The sequence below is a fragment of the Berghia stephanieae genome, chromosome 10 (assembly GCF_034508935.2).
Source record: "Berghia stephanieae isolate SIO BIC M18660-M18661 chromosome 10, UCSD_Bste_1.3, whole genome shotgun sequence".
In the NCBI taxonomy this organism is placed as follows: domain Eukaryota; kingdom Metazoa; phylum Mollusca; class Gastropoda; order Nudibranchia; family Aeolidiidae; genus Berghia; species Berghia stephanieae.
The window spans coordinates 9,200,809-9,220,808 of NC_088369.1; the positions used below are offsets into that span (position 1 = coordinate 9,200,809).

At 38.4% G+C, this 20,000-nt stretch overlaps 2 protein-coding genes across 4 annotated transcripts in view; one reads left to right on the forward strand and one right to left on the reverse strand.

Moving 5' to 3' along the window:
* LOC144956199 (stimulated by retinoic acid gene 6 protein-like) overlaps positions 1 to 7,078 on the forward strand; it is a 47,978-nt gene extending 40,900 nt beyond the window's left edge. For all 3 annotated transcript variants that reach the window (XM_078886625.1, XM_078886628.1, XM_078886627.1), the window contains exons 16-18: positions 1,117 to 1,280; positions 3,085 to 3,318; positions 4,865 to 7,078. In XM_078886625.1, coding sequence (XP_078742751.1) covers positions 1,117 to 1,280; positions 3,085 to 3,318; positions 4,865 to 5,721 — 1,255 coding nt within the window. In that variant the 3' untranslated portion in view covers positions 5,722 to 7,078. The remainder of the gene's footprint in view (positions 1 to 1,116; positions 1,281 to 3,084; positions 3,319 to 4,864) is intronic.
* Positions 7,079 to 14,803: 7,725 nt separating this feature from the next.
* The window catches only part of LOC144980559 (uncharacterized), a 12,572-nt gene continuing 7,375 nt past the window's right edge, over positions 14,804 to 20,000 (reverse strand). Inside the window, exons 3-7 of the mRNA XM_078928234.1 lie at positions 19,189 to 19,296; positions 17,852 to 18,073; positions 16,935 to 17,112; positions 15,413 to 15,652; positions 14,804 to 14,927 (exon numbers count right to left, since the gene is read on the reverse strand). Of these exons, the coding sequence (XP_078784360.1) occupies positions 15,510 to 15,652; positions 16,935 to 17,112; positions 17,852 to 18,073; positions 19,189 to 19,296 (651 nt within the window). The 3' untranslated portion in view covers positions 14,804 to 14,927; positions 15,413 to 15,509. The remainder of the gene's footprint in view (positions 14,928 to 15,412; positions 15,653 to 16,934; positions 17,113 to 17,851; positions 18,074 to 19,188; positions 19,297 to 20,000) is intronic.

Consider the following 20,000-nt stretch of genomic DNA (forward strand, 5'->3'; position numbering starts at 1 on the left):
CAAATGTGACGATTTTGCTGTAGGTGGGAAGGAGAGGGTTAAGGCTCATCTTCAATGGAAAATCATTGTCAACAACAAGTACCGTGGAGTGTTTTGACCGGGGCCAGTTTTTGGTGATGATGACCAGCCCCAAAATGTGCGCTTCGGAGAAAATCATTGAACAAATATAATAAAAATGTACATCATTTGAAAGATTTCACCCTTAAAATTAAAATTAAAATTAAAATTAAAATTGAGCTTTACATAGCGCAATATCCACTAAATGTGCTCAAAGCGCTTTACAAGGGGTCTTGTGGTCAACAGCAACATTTAACATGTAGGATGGTACATGACGCCTGTTAAGCGATATTACAATTTTTCGAATAAAGACAACGCTGTTAACGACCAGGTACTCATTTTACACCTGAGTACGGTGAGAGAATGTGAGTAAAGAGCCTTTTCCAAGGACTCAACTATGCGCCGAGCGCGAGGCTCGAACCCAGGACCTTCCGATCCGAAAGCGAGTGTCATACCACTAGACCACATAGCCGCACCCTTCCCCACACTTTAGAAAAAGAGCATCACTCACTCACTCAATCTTCTCCGGGCCTACTGGCACTTGAGGCGATGCAAGGGATCTCCCTCCACCCAAGCAGTGTTTGGGTAGCTGGGTTTGTTAGATCTGGCGAAAAGTACTTTCCGATAGACTAGCGTCACATCCAAAGGGAAGCAAGCAATTGCTATTGGACGTTTCACACTATAGTAACCGGGAAAAACGCCGGCTCCATGGGTCTATATTATTATTATTATTATTATTATTATTATTATTATTATTATTATTATTATTATTATTATTATTATTATTATGATTATTATTATTATGATTATGATTATTATTATTATTATTATTATTATTATTATTATTATTATTATTATTATTATATTATTATTATTATTATTATTATTATTATTATTATTATTATTATTTATTATTATTATTAGTATATTATTATTATTATTATTATTATTATTATTATTATTATTATTATTATTATTATTATTATTATTATTATTATTATTATTACATTTTTCTTTATGTATATCAAAACAAACACTGTCCATAAAATCTTTCATCAGACGGGTGCTATTCGTTGCGTCATATTTCATCTTCTTCTACAACATCTTCCTGGGAATCTTCTCATCTCTGCTACGAATCATTAAGAGCATAGTCATCGGTGCCTTCCTGGTGCCTCGCCTTGATTGCTGTGTCTTACCCCAAGACTATGACTCACTGGATCCAGGTAACGATAGAGCCTGATTGATTGGGTTTAAATAAAAAAGATTGAGCTGTAGAGGCAAGCATTGATAATTAGTCAATCTTTCGCAAATACTAAAAAGGCCCATTTCATGTTTCTAAAAAGATCGAGCTTTATTTAGCGCAATATCCACTAAATGTGCTCAAAGCGCTTTACAAGGGGCCCTGGTCAACAGCAACATTTAACATGTAGGACGGGACATGACGCCTGTTAGGCGATATTGCAATTTTTCGGATAAAGGCAACACTGTTATCGGCCATTTACTCATTATAACCTTAGTACGGTGAGAGAATGTGAGTAAAGAGCCTTTTCCAATGACTCAACTCTGCGCCGAGCGCATAGCCGCACGACCACATAGCCGTTTCTAAAGAGGGGGAGGGGGGGGTGGTTGTTGGTACTGTACTTTGGTTATTTATTTTCATCAATAAATCACACAATCTTAATAACCCATCTTTATAAACAATTTGAATTTAGAATTAGAACGATTAGAAAATCAAACTTTGAGAGATTTTTGCAATATTATAAGAAATTGTTTTTATTCTCCATTATAACGAAGAGAAATTGATCTAAAGTTTCATTAAATTACATGACATAATCAGTCGGAATGTGAAAATATTGGATTTGCATATTTTTTATTTTCTTTTGGTGCATTTTCTGAAGGAATATGCTCTTCAGTGCATTTTAACCTTTTCACCATCCGACTGATTATGTCATTTTCACTGATATTAAATTCAATTTCCAGTAGCCAACTAGGTCGTCTCGACATCAAATCCCTTTGAGACGTCGGTCATGTTTTTTTCATTAACGAAATCAGCCTGGCAAGCCAATTCAGTTAATTAAATACTGGGGGGAGGGGGGGGGGGTCCAGATAGCTCAGTTGGTAGGGCACTTGCTTCACACGCAAAGGGACCGAGATCGATCCCGGGTGAAGACGAGATTATTTTTTTTATGATCTCCATGTCCATCCAGCTTGTAGTGAATGGGTATCTGAGTCTGTTAGATCTGGTTGAAAGTACTTTGCGATAGACTAACGTCCTATCCAAAGGATAGCAAGCAATTAATTGCTATTGTCCGTTTCACGATATAGAAACCGGGATAAACTCCGGCTCCGTAGGCTTGATAGCTGTGAATGACTGCTTTTATGAAATACTATGATTTAGAAATGGATTCTGTCTCCAAAAATTCACCATAATTGGTAAGTGTGTGTGTGTGTGTGTGTGTGTGTGTGTGTGTGTGTGTGTGTGTGGTTAACAGTGAGTTCACGGTGGTGTGGTCTTTGCATGGTTTTCAGAAACTTTCGAGTTGGACTCCCCGCCGCGCTGTGTGGCCTTGAGCAAGTCACCTCGTCCTAGCTCACTGAGGTGCCGCGCTGTTGCTGACGTCTGGGCTATTCCAATCTCCCCTTGAATAAGACCCTGAAGACAAATTTATTTATTTCCTCTTGTGGATGAATAGAGGGAATTTTAATGATATATATATATATATATATATATATATATATATATATATATATATATAATATATAGATATATATAGGTATTATCTTTGTTTCGTACCCGAAAGGTACCGAGTTCGATCACCCGCCGCTGAGCTGTGTGACCCTGAACAAGTCACCTCGCCCTATCTCACTTTGCGGCGCTGCTCTGCGACTGACGCCTGGTTTACTCCAGTCTTCCCTTGATTTAGACCCTAAAGACAAATTAATTTCCCATGGGGATGAATAAAGGGATTTTTATAAAAAATTATTTATTTTTCAAATGTTGTTTGCCATTAATTATCTTTGACACAGGTTACATGACTTATGTTGGTTTCATGAGGCTGGAAAATGACCATAATCATCCCGTGATGTTGGCATTCCTCCGTCTGCTGCACATACTGGCAAGAGATCGACGGAATGCTGGTGCAAGGACATCTGTTGGTGGTGGTGCTACTGGTGGTGGTGATGGTGGCGGTGGTGGTGGTGGCGGTGGTGGAGGGACAGGGGGATCACGCTCTCGACAAGTTGTCATTAAAATAGATATAGGTAGGCCTATGTCAAGAGACTTCAACCGTCATTACGTCACTTCCCTCGTAATGACGTATGGTAACTTAGCAACTGGCTCTAAACTATTGGAACAATAGCGGACGCCCCTATGAAATATTTCTCAGACGAGCATAAGAGCGTATCCAGAGGGGGGGGGGGGGGGGGGGGCATCATAAATCTGATCATGTTTTGACTTTTACACATTCTGACCACAAGACATATGAAAAGTTCTAGCCAGCATGAAGAATAAAAAGTACCAATTTTCTTTGTTTAGAACCACGATGACCGTTGACGGGCGACGTGACATCAGACTATTGAATCCAATTGGATTTATCTCAGTAAATGAGGTTAGCAATAGGATTCAGTAGTCTAATGTCACGTCCGCCCAGCAACAAGCAGCTTGGTTCTAAACAAAGAAAATTGGTTCTTTGTATTCTTCATGCTGGCTAGAACTTTTTCACAGGTCATGTGATCAGAATGTATAAACGTCAAAACATGATCAGATTTATAATGTTTTTCTCCTCTGGATACACTGTAATGCTCGTCGGAGAAGTATTTCATAAGGGCGTCCACCATTGTTCCGATAGTTTAGAACCAGTTACTAAGTTACTATGCGTCATTACGAGGGAAGTGACGTCACGACTGTTGAAGCCTACTAGATATATGGATACAAATAGAAAAAAAAATTGATCTTTTATATAGCGTAATATCTACTAAACGTGCTCAAAGCGCTTAACAGCGGGTCCCTGGCCAACAGCAACATTTAACATTTAGGACGGGACATGACGCCTGGTAGGCGATATTACAATTTTTTTGGACAGAGACAACGCTGTTAACGGCCAGGTACTCATTTCTACACCCGAGTACGGTGAGAGAATGTGAATAAAGAGCCTTCTCCAAGGATTTAACTATGCGTCGAGCGAGGCTCGAACCCAGGACCTTCCGATCCGAAAGCGAGTGTCATACCACTAGACCACATAGCCGTACGAAAATAGAAGGTTATCAAGCATTCTATTCATGTTCATAATATATTCCCATGCTATTTTGTTCATATCAAATCTTCTTTTTTCTCCTTTCTTGTGTGCAGCTACTATATGGTCTAGTGTTATGACACTCGCTTTTGGTCCTGGGTTCGAGGCTGGCTCGGCGCATATTGAGTCCTTGGAAAAGACTCTTTACTCATATTCTCTCACCGTACTCGGGTGTAAAATGAGTATATGGCCGTTAACAGCTTTATCTCTGTCTGAAAAAATGTAATATCGCCTAACAGGCTTCATGTGTCGTTCTTTATGTTACGTGTTGCTGTTGATCAGGGACTCTTTGTAAAGCGCTTTGAGCACATTTACTGGATATTGCGCTTTATAAAAGATCAAGTTTTTAATTAATTAATTTATTTATTGTTTTTGTTGGTATTTTTGTTTTTATTCTTTTAAATACAGTCTTTCTCTAACAAATCAATTCATATTAAATCGCTATTGAAATGCATTGTATGAATGGCAATATTAATTAATTTCACCAATGGTATTGATTTCAACTCTCGTTTCAGACAAGTTCGAGAAGTCCCGAAAGCACCGAGCCGCCGTCTTCAAATGGAGCACGCTGTACACGCTGATCAATAACCCTGACCTTCGCATGGACCGGAAGGGCTACATTCAAAAAATAAAACGGGCTAGAGAGCTGGGATTGGCAATTCCAAAGAGCGACACCTATGTGCCCATCAGCGATGACATATTAAAGGAAGCTCAAGACTGCTTGGATGATAAACAAGCTAACGTCATTGGAAAAATCGCCCACGTCGCCGGGGATAAATTTGATGGAATCAAAAACAAGATCCATAAAAGGATAGACGGGATAGTTAATAGAAGAAATAGCTCGGATGACTTGAGTGATTCGAGCGATGACGACGGAAGTGACGATGAAAGGGCTGACCTCCACAACAGACGATCTGCAAAACAAAATGGCGGCCATGGGAATATCGGAAAAGCCATCGTAGGTTCTACCAGCAACTTTGAAAATGAATCTAAACAAGGTAGAAATAGTGAATGCCCTGTTGACCAAAATGAAGGTAGGGACAGGGGAGATATCAGTACAGTGTTTGCTGGTAATAAAAGGAGGCGAAGAAAAGAGCGTGAGGCACACTCGAATAATTTGGAAGGTCATAATTTAGGGGCAAGTGATTTATTAAGTATTGACAGGGCGAGCGATGAGGGTGAGAGGAAGTCACACCATAGACATAGACAGCATAGAAATAGAGACAATGATATTGATCATGATGATGACGATGATGGTGGCGATCTTGTCAATGTTTATCATAATAGAAGATTTAACCGAGATGACGAAGGTCATGACAGAAATGGAGAAAGAAAGAAAAGTGGATGGGTAGGAAAAGAAGTTGTGATATAAAATTATTCCATTTCGCATTTAATATGTTAGCTGATGTGTGTACTCTGGATAGATAAAGAACTGAACGAGTCGTGTGTACGAAAGGTGCCCTTCTGATCGGAAGGTCCTGGGTTAGAGCTTCGCTCGGCGCAAAGTTGAGTCATTGAAAAAGGCTCTTTACTCACATTCTTTCACCGACAAAGCAAGAAAGACAAATACAAGAACAAAACCATCCCAAAAAATCAGTCGACCCCAATCGACCTTGATTGATTTTTTGGGATGTTTTTTTTTTTCTTGTATTTTTCTTTCTTGCTTTGTCTGGCACCTTTCATACACACTTGTTCAGTTCTTTATCTTACACCGGTGCCTGCTCCTTAATTTCTTAATTTGTACTCTGGAAAGACACTTATTTATAGATTTGGCCAGAAAACTGACGTTCAAATATCGATCGATTTAAATGACCATCATCTTGCTAAAAAAGACTCTCAAACCTGGGACTATAAGGAAGACCTCGCGAGGTCCCAGGTTTGAGATATTTTTTTTTTTTTGCCAAGATGAGGGTCATTTAAATCGATCGATATTTGAACCACGAGTTTTCTGGCCAAATTATAAAATAATAATTGTCTTCCCGTAGTACGACAGTTAATCGGTTAATTTATCAATAATTACAACTTATTACCAATAGTATTTCAATAAATATAACATGTAAGCTATCATCTCAAAACGGTACTATGTAGGGGTCAACCTTGATGTTTAAAAATTGTGATATTAACTCACTCAATCCTAGAGATTTTTTCAACTTTTCAAAATTGGAAAAAATGTATTAAAAATGAGTATGTACATAGATAGTTTTATTCAAATACCATTAACATATAAAATCTAAAAACATAAGCTTTGATACTACACCTATAATTTGTCTCAGAAAACTGTAATAAATAGGCATGGGATAAAAGTAACCCGGGTAAACTACGGATATAGTCGGTGTTAGGGTTGAGTGAGTTAATGTTAAAGTCTTTCAGAGCCATTTGGCCTGTGGAGCCCGAGTTTATCCCGGTTTGTTTAGCGTGAAACGGACAACAGCAATTGTTATCCATTGGCTAGGATGCTAATACAGTATATCGCAAAGTACCTTCCTCCAGATCTAGCAGACTCAGCTATCCAATCACTGCTTTGGGGTCCTACTTAGTGCCGTCCGGAGGCCCCGGAGAGCCGTCCGGAGGTCATCTAAAGCATTCTCAAGCCATCCGGAGGCCCTCAGACCTGTACGAAACTTTCCAGAAGTCTTCCGCCTTCCGAAAGCTCCTCAAATTACGACTCCGGACGGCAATTAGTAGGACCGCTGCTGGGTGGACAGGGGGTACAGAAAAAAAAAAAAAAACTCGACTGCACCCGGGATCGATCTCGGTCCCTTTGCGTATGAAGAGAGTACTTTACCAACAGAGCTATCGGGACCCCCGATAGTAATGTTAAATTGATCAGAAATGTGAGATTTTAGTTTTTTGTCATTTTAGGAAACTGTGTAGATATCTCCATTAGTCTATAAATTACAATGGAATCCTGATGAAACCAACACCTCAAAACATGAAAGATTGGTCGACTTTATCCACTGTCAATGGTACGCACTTAGATAAAGAATAGAAAAATTGAGACCAACAAAAGAGATGTTTGACTTTTTAAGCAGATGTTGACTTTTACCCATTTCCGAAAGGAAAAAAATAAAGTAGTATTATTATCATCATCATCATCATCATCATCATCATCATCAATGGAACACATTTAGATAAAGATTAGAAGTTTGAGACCAACAAAAGAGATGTTGACTTTAAGCAGAAGTTGACGTTAAGAGTTATGACTGTATGCGTATTCCACTGTACTTTTTGCTATAAATTCAATTTTAACTTTAACATCTAAACCCCCCGAAATAATACCGTTGGGAGGGGATGGGCCACCCATTATGGAGATGATGAATAACAAAGGGGTAAAATATCACATTATGCCAAATAATATTTAGATTGTACTGCTTCCATCTCTGAAAAGGATCCCAGCTATGGGTTGGGCAAAAGTCAAGTTGTCGAGTCTTTAGGGGCAATGGTGAGCATGGTCAGTGACTAGACGAGTGGAAATGATTGAAAAACTCTAGCCTCAGGGTTGTGTCCTTGGGTTAGGCATTTTACACAAATCAACTCACTCGATTCCCGTGTGAATGAGTTACTTGGTGTAGACAATGAAGGATTAGGATTAGTTAAATAAAGCTCCAACGGGCAACTTTACTGCATGAACTGAAAGTCGAGTTTATTAATAGTATTTTAAAACGTTTGAATGTGAAAAAATCTGTAGAAATGTGCTATATAAGATATTTATAATATTTATATTTATGTATTTCCTTATTTACTTATTTATTAATATACTTATTTAAATGAGATGAAGTGACCTATCCAGCCTATATTTGGAGTAAAAATTATGCCATTGTAGTTGTGATAATATCTAATAATTACCAAAAATGATGACGAACGAAAAAACAAGCAAACAAACAATGGCAGAAATGAATTACGTCAGTTATCATCAATATACAGGAACTGGGATACATATAATATCGAAGCTTTCATTCAATTTATTTTAAACGTTTGAAAACAAAAGACCCGAGATAGATAGATAGATAGATAGATAGATAGATAGATAGATAGATAGATAGAGAGAAAGAGAGATAGATAGATAGATAGTGGATGGATAGATAGATAGATGATAGATAGATGGATAGATAGATAATAATAGAAAAATAGAAGATAAATGGATAGAAGAGAGAGAGAGAGAGATTATGGTGGGGGCGTGGGAGAGAAAGAGAGTGACAGAGAGATAGAGACATGGATGGATAGAGAGACAGAGAGAGAGACACACACATAGACAGACAGAAGAGAAGAAGAGAGAGAGAGTGAGATATATATAGAGAGAGAGAGAGAGGGGGAGAGAGAGAGAGAGGGAGAGAGAACTCTCAAAATCAAGCGACATGCTTAACAGTGAGAGTTTGATGAATGTACCAAACATCCTAGTACACTGGATCACGGTTTCCTTGAACCCCTCGGGACATGAGAAAAAAAAATTCGAGAAAACCGTAGTTCGGAGAAACAGTGTACAACTTACAATAAGAAGAATTTTTTTTTTTTTTTTTTTTTTTTTTTTGGGTTGGGGTATTTGAATGAGGAGAACTCGAGTGTATCTGTGTTTTTTTGTTTTTTTTGGTTGGGGGGGGTTATTGATGAGATCGAGTGTTCTGTTTTTTTTTTTTTTTTTTTTGGGGGGGGGGGGGTATTCGAATGAGGAGAACTAATATGTATCTGTTTTTGGGAAGGGGTAAGCTTTTCCCAATTTGTCAAACTCTTGGGGTTTTTTTTTTTTTGTTTGTTTGTTGGTTTAAACTTTTTTCTTCAATCCAAAACTTTGTGATGTCATTCAAATACTCATATTTTACGTTTTTGGTGTCAACTACTTACTTTTATATAACTTTTAAAGCAATATACTATGTATCCCACTATCTCCATTCGGTGTGTTATATCTGGATGAGCCAGTTTTTTTTTCTTTTATAAACGGACTTAAAAGTGATATAGGTTAAAATCACAAAATTTGATACAATATGAGAAATTCCATTCATTCTTTTCTTTGGGGCTTTTTATATCAATTTATATGCAATTAGATATATGATTTAAATCTTAAAGAAACGTTTTAATTTGAACGAGATGCCGGTATAGATTGAATTAAAGAGTAAATAATCCGAAACACGAAGTTTGATTATGTCTAATTTTTACTTTTGTTGACATTGAATGACAATTCCCTGTGCCATATCATCATCATCGTCATCATTGTTATCACCACTACCACCATCATCATCAGCATCAGTAGCAGTAGCATCATCACCTGCACCACCACCACCACCATCATAATAATCATCACCACCACCATCATCATCATAATAATCACCACCACCACCACAACCATCATCATCATCACCATCATAATAATCATCATCACCACCACCACCATCAATATCCATCACCACCACCACCGTCAGCATAATCAATACCACCACCTCAACAACATTCATCAACAGCAGCAACTCAGCCTCTACATAATATATCATTGATTATTGTCACGTGTTTCTTTATAAATTTATAGAAATTTAATATGTAGCTTTGTACCATTTTAATACCCTATATTATTATAATATTATATTGTTACAATTATTGTTGATGAGAAAAGCTGTTTATTTTTCCTCTACCAATAAGGCTTTATATTTTAACTATTTCCTTTATAGGTGCCATACCCTGAAAAAACAAAAAACACGTATTTAAAATGTTGGCCAGAAAACTCCTCCTTCAAATACGGATCTATTTAATGATCCTATTTTTTTCAAATTTTGAAATACAATTCAAGGTGAAAATTGTCTTTTGGGTTTGTTTCTCGAGAATACAGGAACAACCCAGGTGAGAGCTGCAGTGCAGCACTGCAAAATGAGCTGGGGCGAGGTGACTTGCTCAAACTCAGGATCACAAAGGAGGGGGGAAGGGGGAGGGGGGTTGAACTTGATACCTTTTGGTTACACAGCTAAGACACACATCTGTGCCATTCCAAGTCCAGTAATGATTCGGTTGTTATTCATTGTTGTGTCCATCATGCTTGTTAATCAATTGTTTTGATGCGTCTTTATTTTAAGAATTAAAATAATTATTCTTTCGTAAAAAAAAAAATTTATGACTTGTTCATTATTTTTAAGTTTTTGGGCGTTTTTTTGTGTGTGTGTTCATCATCAATACCTCGCATCAGTCCTAACAGAGTCTGAAAACACCACACGGGCTTTTTCTACCATACAAAAAACACTCCCTCATATTCATGTATATAGATTATTTAAAATTTAGCAACAAGTGTTACTCACTTCATACCTGAATATTGTGAGAAAATATTATGAGTAAAGAGGGTTCCCCCCCCCCCCCCCGATGACTCGACTTAATACTCACCCTACAGGACTCAAACCAAGGAACTACAGGTCACAGAGTAAGTGTCACACGACTAGATCGCAAAGATATACAGGTTTTGTCTCACAAAGAATCATCACAAAAGAGTAGGTAAGTCTGGGTATGGAAAATTGATTTTTGTTTGTTTTCTTTGGGAGTTATTTTTTTTTACAGCACTTGCAAATCTTTTAATTTTAGGTCATTTCAACACCTGTACAAACGGCTTTGTTTGTTTTTAAGGGTTTTACGGCGCTTGCAACACATTAAGGTCATATCGGCGCCAGTAAAAAGGAAGAAATTGGGAAAGTAAAAATTTCTATAGCTACAATTAAATCATCCAAGAAGAGGTAAGACAAAAGGTAATTGGTTCAAATAGGGAACAAATGTAGATTCCAAGAGCACACCGTCAAAGTTGTTAGTTTGAGATCACCTAGAAGTCTTATCCAGACACAAGCACAGGTCCCAACTAAGAGGAATACACTCAAATGTTTACAAATCATATATAACAATACAGTGCATAACAGAGATGATTTACAATACAAAAAATATCATCTCCCAAAACTCTAACTATACATTTGACTGTTTCACTCACAGATAGGGTATCCGGCCAGGGCCCGGACAAAACCAAGTAATCTCACTCCAAGACAAAGACAGAAAGCATGTTGGAAAACAGATGTAGGGGGATAGAAGTAGAAGACACAGCAAGTGCCTCCCTGCCCGCTATGGGAGGTAGGAACCCACCTAGAGATCCGGGTCATACTCCACACATTATCAATAAAACAAAAAGAACAAAACAAAAAAAAAACCAACCAACATCCAAATTATGAATAATCAAATGACTTTATGAATGACAATAATACATACTACATTATTTACAATTATGCATTTTAAAAAGAACAACAATATTTTTAATGTACAATTACAGCTAAAATCCAAGACATAACTCATTGATCCAGACAGGCAATCATTTCTCTATCTCTTTGCACCTTTTTCTCCACTTGTTTTCCTCCATGCATATTTGAACACACATACACAAGGACATACATTAAAAAAAAATGCAAATATACAAAGATGCGCAAGTGTATAGATAGTTCGAAGATGATGTCACTCAGGTCTTTGTTATTGTATTTTGCCATCCGCGTTTATGAGTAATGCTCACTGAACTGTATTAAGCTGACTATAAACATTCATGGATACACAGTTTTGTGTGTTGGTCCGTTATATTTCCGGATGGCAATGTTATGAGCTTCTTAGCCAAGCGCATACTATCTATACATAAATCCAAACGCACATGTACAAAGATGCACAATTGCGTACATACATTCAAACACAAACCTACGTGCACACACACACACACACATTACATTAAAACCAGAACTCACACACCGACCTCAAATAAATAATAGCATAGCCATGACATCTTTGTCAATGTCATCTAAAATTAACACAGAAATCCAATTAAGTTAATCGGTAAAAGAGGATAAAGAGAGGAGATTTTGTTTGTCTTTAGTACTTGGGCTGCATTTGCAAAACGTTCTTTTCACAGGCAGTACAAAGCATAAACTTGTGATATCTAGTCTTTCGATAAAGAAAAAAAATCAAGACAAAAGAAAAGAAGAGAAGAGAAGAGAGAGAAGAGAAGAAGAAGAGAGAGAGAGAGAGAGAGAGAGAGAGAGAGAGAGAGAGAGAGAGAGAGAGAGAGAGAGAGAGAGAGAGAGAGAAGAGAGAGAAGAGAGAGAGAGATAAGAGAGAGAGAGAGAGAGAAGGAGAGAAAGAGAGAGAGAGCAAGAGAGAGAAGGAGGGAGAGAAGGAGGGAGAGAGAGAGAGAGAGACCAGAGAGAGGGAGAGATGGATATAGGAAGGAGTGAAAGAGAGAGAGAGAGAGAAAAGGAGAGAGAGAGAGAAAAGGAGAGAGAGAGAGAGGAGAGAGAGAGAGAGAGAGAGAGAGAGAGATTCAGCAAATTCTGACAATATTTCATTTCATCGCTACAGATTCAAAAGATTTTGAATACAGACTCGTCATTCCTATCAAAATCAATAATTGGGGTAGGACGGGTATTGAGGGGCAGGTGCCGGGGGTGGGGGAGGTCCCTGCATGCCGGATGACATCCGTCTCATGTTCATGACGTTTCTCTGCTGCGGCGCCTGCATGGCTGTCATCCCAGGCTGCTGCTGTTGCTGGGCTCCTTGCTGGTGCTGCATGGCCAACATCTGAGAAATGGATACAGGAGGGGAAAGAGTTTATGTTTATGTTTTTAAGGGTTTTACGGCGCTTGCAACACATTAAGGTCATATCAGCGCCAGTAAAAAGGAAGAAATGGGATAGTAAAAAGTTCTAGAATTACAATTAAAGCATCCAAGAAAAAGTAAGACAATGGTGAACTGGGAACAAATAGGTGTCAGATGTAGATTCCAAGAGCATTATACCACCAATGTACTTAGTTTGAGATCAGCTCAAAGTCTCACCCAGACACCAGCACAAGATCCCACTAAGAGGAACACACTCAAATGTTTACAAATCATGTGTTAAAAATACAAAAAAAAAAACAGTAAATAACAGAGAGATGATTTACAAGGAAAAAAATATCATCTCCCAAAACTATACCTATACATTCGACTGCTTCCCTTCCAGTCAAGGTCTCCGGCCATGGTCAGGACAAAACTAAGTAATCTCATTCCAAGACAAGGACAAAAAGCAATTGGAAAACAGACATAGGGTAATAGAAGATACAGTTAGTGACCTCCCTGCCCACTATGGGAGGTCAGGAACCCCACCCAGGGGGAAAGAGTGTAAGTGTAGTGTAGTGGCTGGTGTAATGTGCGGCTATGTGGTCTAGTGGTATGACACTTGCTTTTGGATCGGAAGGTCCTGCGTTCGAGCCTTGCTCGGCGCACATAGTTGAGTCCTTGGAGAAGGCTCTTTACTCACATTCTCTCACCGTACTCAGGTGTAAAATGAGTACCTGGCCGCTAACAGCATTGTATCTGTCCGGAAAAAAAAATTGTAATATCGCCTAAAAGGCGTCATGTCCTGTCCTGTCCTACATGTTAAATGTTGCTGTTGGCCAGGGACCCCTTGAAAAGCGCTTTGAACACGTATAGTGGATATTGCTCTATATAAAAGCTCAATATTTTTTTTTTAATGGCTTAACCAGTTAACTCCCGTACTCTGGAAAGACACGTACACTTGGAAAAATTTGGCCAGAAAACTCATCCTTCAAATATCGATTGATTTAAATGACCCTCATCTTGGCAAAAATTCTCAAACCTGGGACTTTCGTGAAAGAAAAAAAAAACCCAAAAAAATCGAGAAAAAAAAACTTTGAACAAAACAAGTAATAATTTCACCATTGTACTGGCATAGTCCTTGTTTGCAATTATATTAAATAATTAAAAAGGTTGCATTGGCAGTATAACAAAGGGACAAAAAAGAGTGGATTTTGATGGTGATGACCATGATGACAATGAGACCAATGATGATGATGATGACGACGACGACGAGGCTGACAATCATGATGATCATGATCATAATGATGATGAATGATAGTGGTGGTGAGTGTGATGATGATGCTAATGCTGCTGCTGCTGCTCTTGCTGATGATGATGATGATGATGATGATGATGATGATGATGCTGATGATGATGATGATGATGATGATGATGATGATAATGATGATGATGTGATGATGATGATGATGATGATGATAATGATGATGATGATGATGATGATGATGATGATGACGACGACAACGAATAGGCAGACAATCATGATGATCATGATCATAATGATGATGAATGATAGTGGTGGTGAGTGTGATGATGTTGCTAATGCTGCTGCTGCTCTTGCTGATGATGATGATGATGATGATGATGATGATGATGATGATGATGGTGATGATGATGATGATGATGATGATGATGATGATGATGATGATGATGATGGTGATGATGATGATGATGATGATGATGATGATGATGGTGATTTGAAGATGATGAGAAATGGTGATGAGATGACAATAATGACCGTCAGTGATATATAATTATCACACACAATGCTAAACGCCACCCACCTGCTGTTGCCTCATCTGCATCTGTTGCTGTGGATTGGCCATGTACGACTGCTGGTGCTGACTGGGGGCCCCGCTGGGTGCCATGGGGCCCTGACTGTAGGTACTCATTCCCGTGCTCACACCAGTGGCCATGCCACCCATGCCTGCACTCATTCTGTCAAGGAAATAAAATTGAGAAAGTTATTTGTTGCTTGTTGTTTTTTAATGGTTTTACAGTACAGTGCTTGCGACACGTTTAGGTCATATCAGGTTAGTAAAAAAAGGAAGAAAATGGGATAGTAAGAATAAAAAATAGAATTACATTTGAAAGCACACAAGTAAAAGTAAGACGAAGGGGAATTGTTTAAATAGGGTCAGATGTAGATTCCAAGAGCACACTATCACGATCAGTGTACTTAGTTTGATTTTGTTTGTTTTTGAGGGTTTTACGGTGCTTGCAACACATTTAGGTCATATCAGCACCAGTCAAAAGGAAGAAAATGGGATAGTAAAAAATTCTAGAATTACAATTAAAGCTCCCAAGAAAAGGGAAGAGAAAGGGGAATTGGTTCAAATATTAAACAGATGTAGTTTCCAAGAGCACACTATCATTGTACTTAGTTTGAGATCACCTAAAAGCCGCCCTTGACTTTGACATACCTTTGTGTTCCGGCTGTTCCATACTGTCCAGCTGTCGGTTGCCCGGTGCTCTGGCCTGGCATAAACCCAGTCTGAGGTGCCATTTGGGCACCCCCCATCATGTTACCCGACTGGGGTGGTGGGGGTGCTGCCTGGTAGTTGGGGTTGAATCCCCACCCATCATGGGAGGGGTGCCCCCACCCCCCATGGTGGGGTCCATTATCCGGCCCTGTTGGGGTGGCATCTGGCCGTAGTAAGTATCTGATTGCGTTCGGAGAAAGAAAAAGATATCATAAAATAAAACCACAGGTGTGTCTTTTGCAACTTATAGGCTTGAACTTGAAGATGAGACATGATAGAGGAGGAGGAGGAGGAGGAGGAGGAGACGAAGAGAAGGAGGAGAAGAGGAGGAGTAGAGGAAGAGAAAGGAAGAGAAGAAGAAAAAGAAGAAGAAGAAGAAGAAGAAGAAGAAGAAGAAGAAGAAGAAGAAGAAGAAGAAGAAGAAGAAGAAGAAGAAGAAGAAGAAGAAGAAGAAGAAGAAGAAGAAGAAGAAGAAGAAGAAGAAGAAAAAGAAGAAGAAGAAGAAGAAGAAGAAAAAGAAGAAGAAGACAAAGAAGAAAAGGAAAGACAAGTTATAGCTAGAAAGGAACTCAGTCTTGATGTTAAAGGGTTACACTACTCACTCTGTGTCTGACTCATTGGATGCCCCATGGCACCCTGGCTCTGACTGGGCATATTATTGGGGTACATGCTGCTCTGAGGAGGAGGAGGAGGAGGAGGAGGAAAAGAAGAAGAAGAAGAAGAAGAAGAAGAAGAAGAAGAAGAAGAAGAAGAAGAAGAAGAAGAAGAAGAAGAAGAAGAAGAAGAAGAAGAAGAAGAAGAAAAAGAAAGAGAAGACAAAGAAGAAAAGGAAAGACAAGTTATAGCTAGAAAGGAACTCAGTCTTGATGTTAAAGGGTTACACTACTCACTCTGTGTCTGACTCATTGGATGCCCCATGGCACCCTGGCTCTGACTGGGCATATTATTGGGGTACATGCTGCTCTGAGGAGGAGGAGGAGGAGGAGGAAAAGAAAAAGAAGAAGAAGAAGAAGAAGAAGAAGAAGAAGAAGAAGAAGAAGAAGAAGAAGAAGAAGAAGAAGAAGAAGAAGAAGAAGAAGAAGAAGAAGAAGAAGAAGAAGAAGAAGAAGAAAGAGAAGATAAAGAAGAAAAGGAAAGACAAGTTATAGCTAGAAAGGAACTCAGTCTTGATGTTAAAGGGTTACACTACTCACTCTGTGTCTGACTCATTGGATGCCCCATGGCACCCTGGCTCTGACTGGGCATATTACTGGGGTACATGCTGCTCTGAGGAGGAGGAGGAGGAGGAGGAGGAGGAGGAGGAGGAAAAGAAGAAAAAGAAGAAGAAGAAGAAGAAGAAGAAGAAGAAGAAGAAGAAGAAGAAGAAGAAGAAGAAGAAGAAGAAGAAGAAGAAGAAGAAGAAGAAGAAGAAGAAGAAGAAGAGGAAATACAAGTTATCGCTAGAAAGGGTTACACTACTCACTCTGTGTCTGACTCATTGGATGCCCCATGGCACCCTGGCTCTGACTGGGCATATTACTGGGGTACATGCTGCTCTGGGAGGGATCTATCATGTTGCGGCTGCGTTGCAAAATAAGTTGACGCAGAGCTTGGGGAGTCTTCTGCATTGTGGCCGTTGGACCAGGAGCTCCCATCTGTCCCTGAGGTTGGTGAAGATAAGATAAGATGAGATAAGATAAGATAAGATAAGATAAGATAAGATAAGATAAGATAGAATATACTTTATTGATCCTTTATGGAAATGACACGAAATGAAGCGAGTAGGAAAGTGCCAAAAGACAACAGAGAATAAAAATGTTCGCTGCAGTGATGGGGGCTCGAACCCGTGACCTTACTGGTACGACAACTCTGCCTGGCCGGGGAGAGTATGAATCTACTGAATGAGCTATCCATCACTAAAAAAAAAAGTGGTTTCAAACTCTATGTCTATATTGAGCCGCTCTCCCTGATTTCTTGAGGTCATGGGTTCAACATGGGTTCTTTATGGAAATGATACCTTAGTATCACATCGATATGTAATGAGACGTTTCCACATTCTGGTCATACATTCACTCATTCATTCAACACTCTCAGAATAAGAAAAAGATAGAGAAAGAGAGAGATGGAGATTTTATATATATATATATATATATATATATAGAGAGAGAGAGAGAGAGAGAGAGAGAGAGAGAGAGAGAGAGAGAGAGAGAGAGAGAGAGAGAAAGAGAGAGATAGAGAGAGAGCGAGAGAGAGAAACAGAGAGTGAGAGAAACGGAGAGAGAGAGAGAGAACTCTCTTTGAATACAAGCTAACTGAATCAGCATTTGATGAGGAAATCAAGGTATTTCGTAAGAAATCTCTGACGAGCATGAAAATCCCACCAATAAAAGCGTTTCTCACCCGTGGAGAGATGTACCGGGACCTGTTTATGATCATTTCAGTCAAAACCATCTTCGGGTTCCCAACGGCAGAAACTCTGGGCCGTTGCTGTGGCATGTTTCCTGGCTGTGGGTACATGTAGGACGTCTGGGGGTTGGGGCCGTATGGGGGCCACATCTGTGCTGGGCCGGGTTGCTGATACATGGCATCCATCGGGTAAAATGGCCGCATTGCAGGGGACGTCTGTATATAAATGGAGGGGAAAAAAAGACACGTTTAGAAGCTAAACTGGATTGTTAACTTCTTTATTATAGGGAAAACTAATAGTACATGCTTACCATCATCTCATTGGAAAAGTAGAGATAGGTGGGGGGGGGGTTGCCTGAAGCCTGGGATTGTGAAAATACTAACCAAATAGTAATAATGGAGAGGCTTCGTATGGGAACAATACAGACAATAGACATTTCCTGTAAAAACCCTTCGTCAGCACATTGTCATCAATACTACATCACTACTACACCACCACTACCACATCATCGTCACGACCACAAGTTGTGCTGACAAAGGGCTTAAAATTGAGCTTTTATATAGCGCAATATCCACTAAATGTGCTCAAAGTGCTTTACAAGGGGGGTCCCTGACCAACAGCAACACGTAACATGTAGGACGGGAAACGTCCATTGTCTGTATTATTCCTATCCAAAGCCTCTCTCCATCATCTCATATGTATAAAAGTGGCTCAAAAATTATTTTTTTTTTTTCAATTTAAAAAATTGCACAATGGAATTATAGCTAATTATCAAATTCAGAGATGTGAGATGTAAGAGACATCTTTTTTTTTTTACATGAGCTTTTTAAAAAAAAAAAAAAAAAAAAAATTGAGCTTTTATATAGCACAATATCCATTAAACGTGTTCAAAGCGCTTTACAAGGTGTCCCAGGGCAATAGCAACACTTAGCATGTAGGACGGGACACGACATCTGTTAGGCGATATTACAATTCTTTTTTGGACAGAGACAACGCTGTTAACGGCCAGGTACTCATTTTACACCGAATGTACGGTGAGAGAATGTGAGTAAAGAGCCTTTTCCGAGGACTCAACTATGCCCTGAGCGAGGCTCGAATACAGGATCTTCTGATCCGATAGTAAGTGTCATACCACAAGACCACATAGCCGCGCATGCTAGAATCTTTGCTCCAGAAATAGATAAAAACTTAAAAAGCCAAATGCAAAATGATTTTTAATCATTTACACAACTTATATTCTTGAACAATTCATGAACTGATATTTCTGCCAGGCGGACGGACAAATAACGAAATAATGATTTTTAACATTATCGATAACGTCAGAACTTACAGGCATGTGAAAATTGGACGGTGTTGTGGGTTTGGCTTTTTTCTTTTTGTTCTTGGGTGGCTTTTTGGCCAGGTCCACTTGGATTTCAACTGGCTCTTTGGGTTTATCCTGTGTGAAGAAAACAAGCGCAGAATGAATCAAAATGTCACTGACTCGTATACTTGGAAATTAAAAATAATAAAAATAAACATATTAAAAAAACAAAAAATAAAAATAATTTTTTAAAAATTATTATTATCAATAACAATAATAATAATAATAATAATAATAATAATAATAATAATAATAATATATAATAATAATAATAATAATAGTAATATAATAATAATAATAATAATAATAATAATAATAATAATAATAATAATAATAATAATAATAATAATAATAATAATAATAATATAATAACAATAATAATAATACGAATAATAATATTACTGCCACTACATACTGCCACTACTACTACTACTACTACTACTACTACTACTACTACTACTACTACTACTACTACTACTACTACTACTACTACTACTACTACTACTAATAATAATAATAATAATAATAATAATAATAATAATAATAAATGATATTTGTATAGTGCCTTACCCAGATTTGAAAAGCCTCTAGAAGGTCTATATTCTTAAAATAAATAAAGAAATACAATGGAGAAAAAACCCCATAGCAATTTATATAATTTACACGGTGGCTGTGATAGTGTTGTCGTGGTTGGAGTAGTTGGTTGTGATGATGATGTGGTGGTTGTGGTTGTAGTAGTGGTGGTATTGATGACGGTGTTGTGGTGGTGGTTGTAGTAG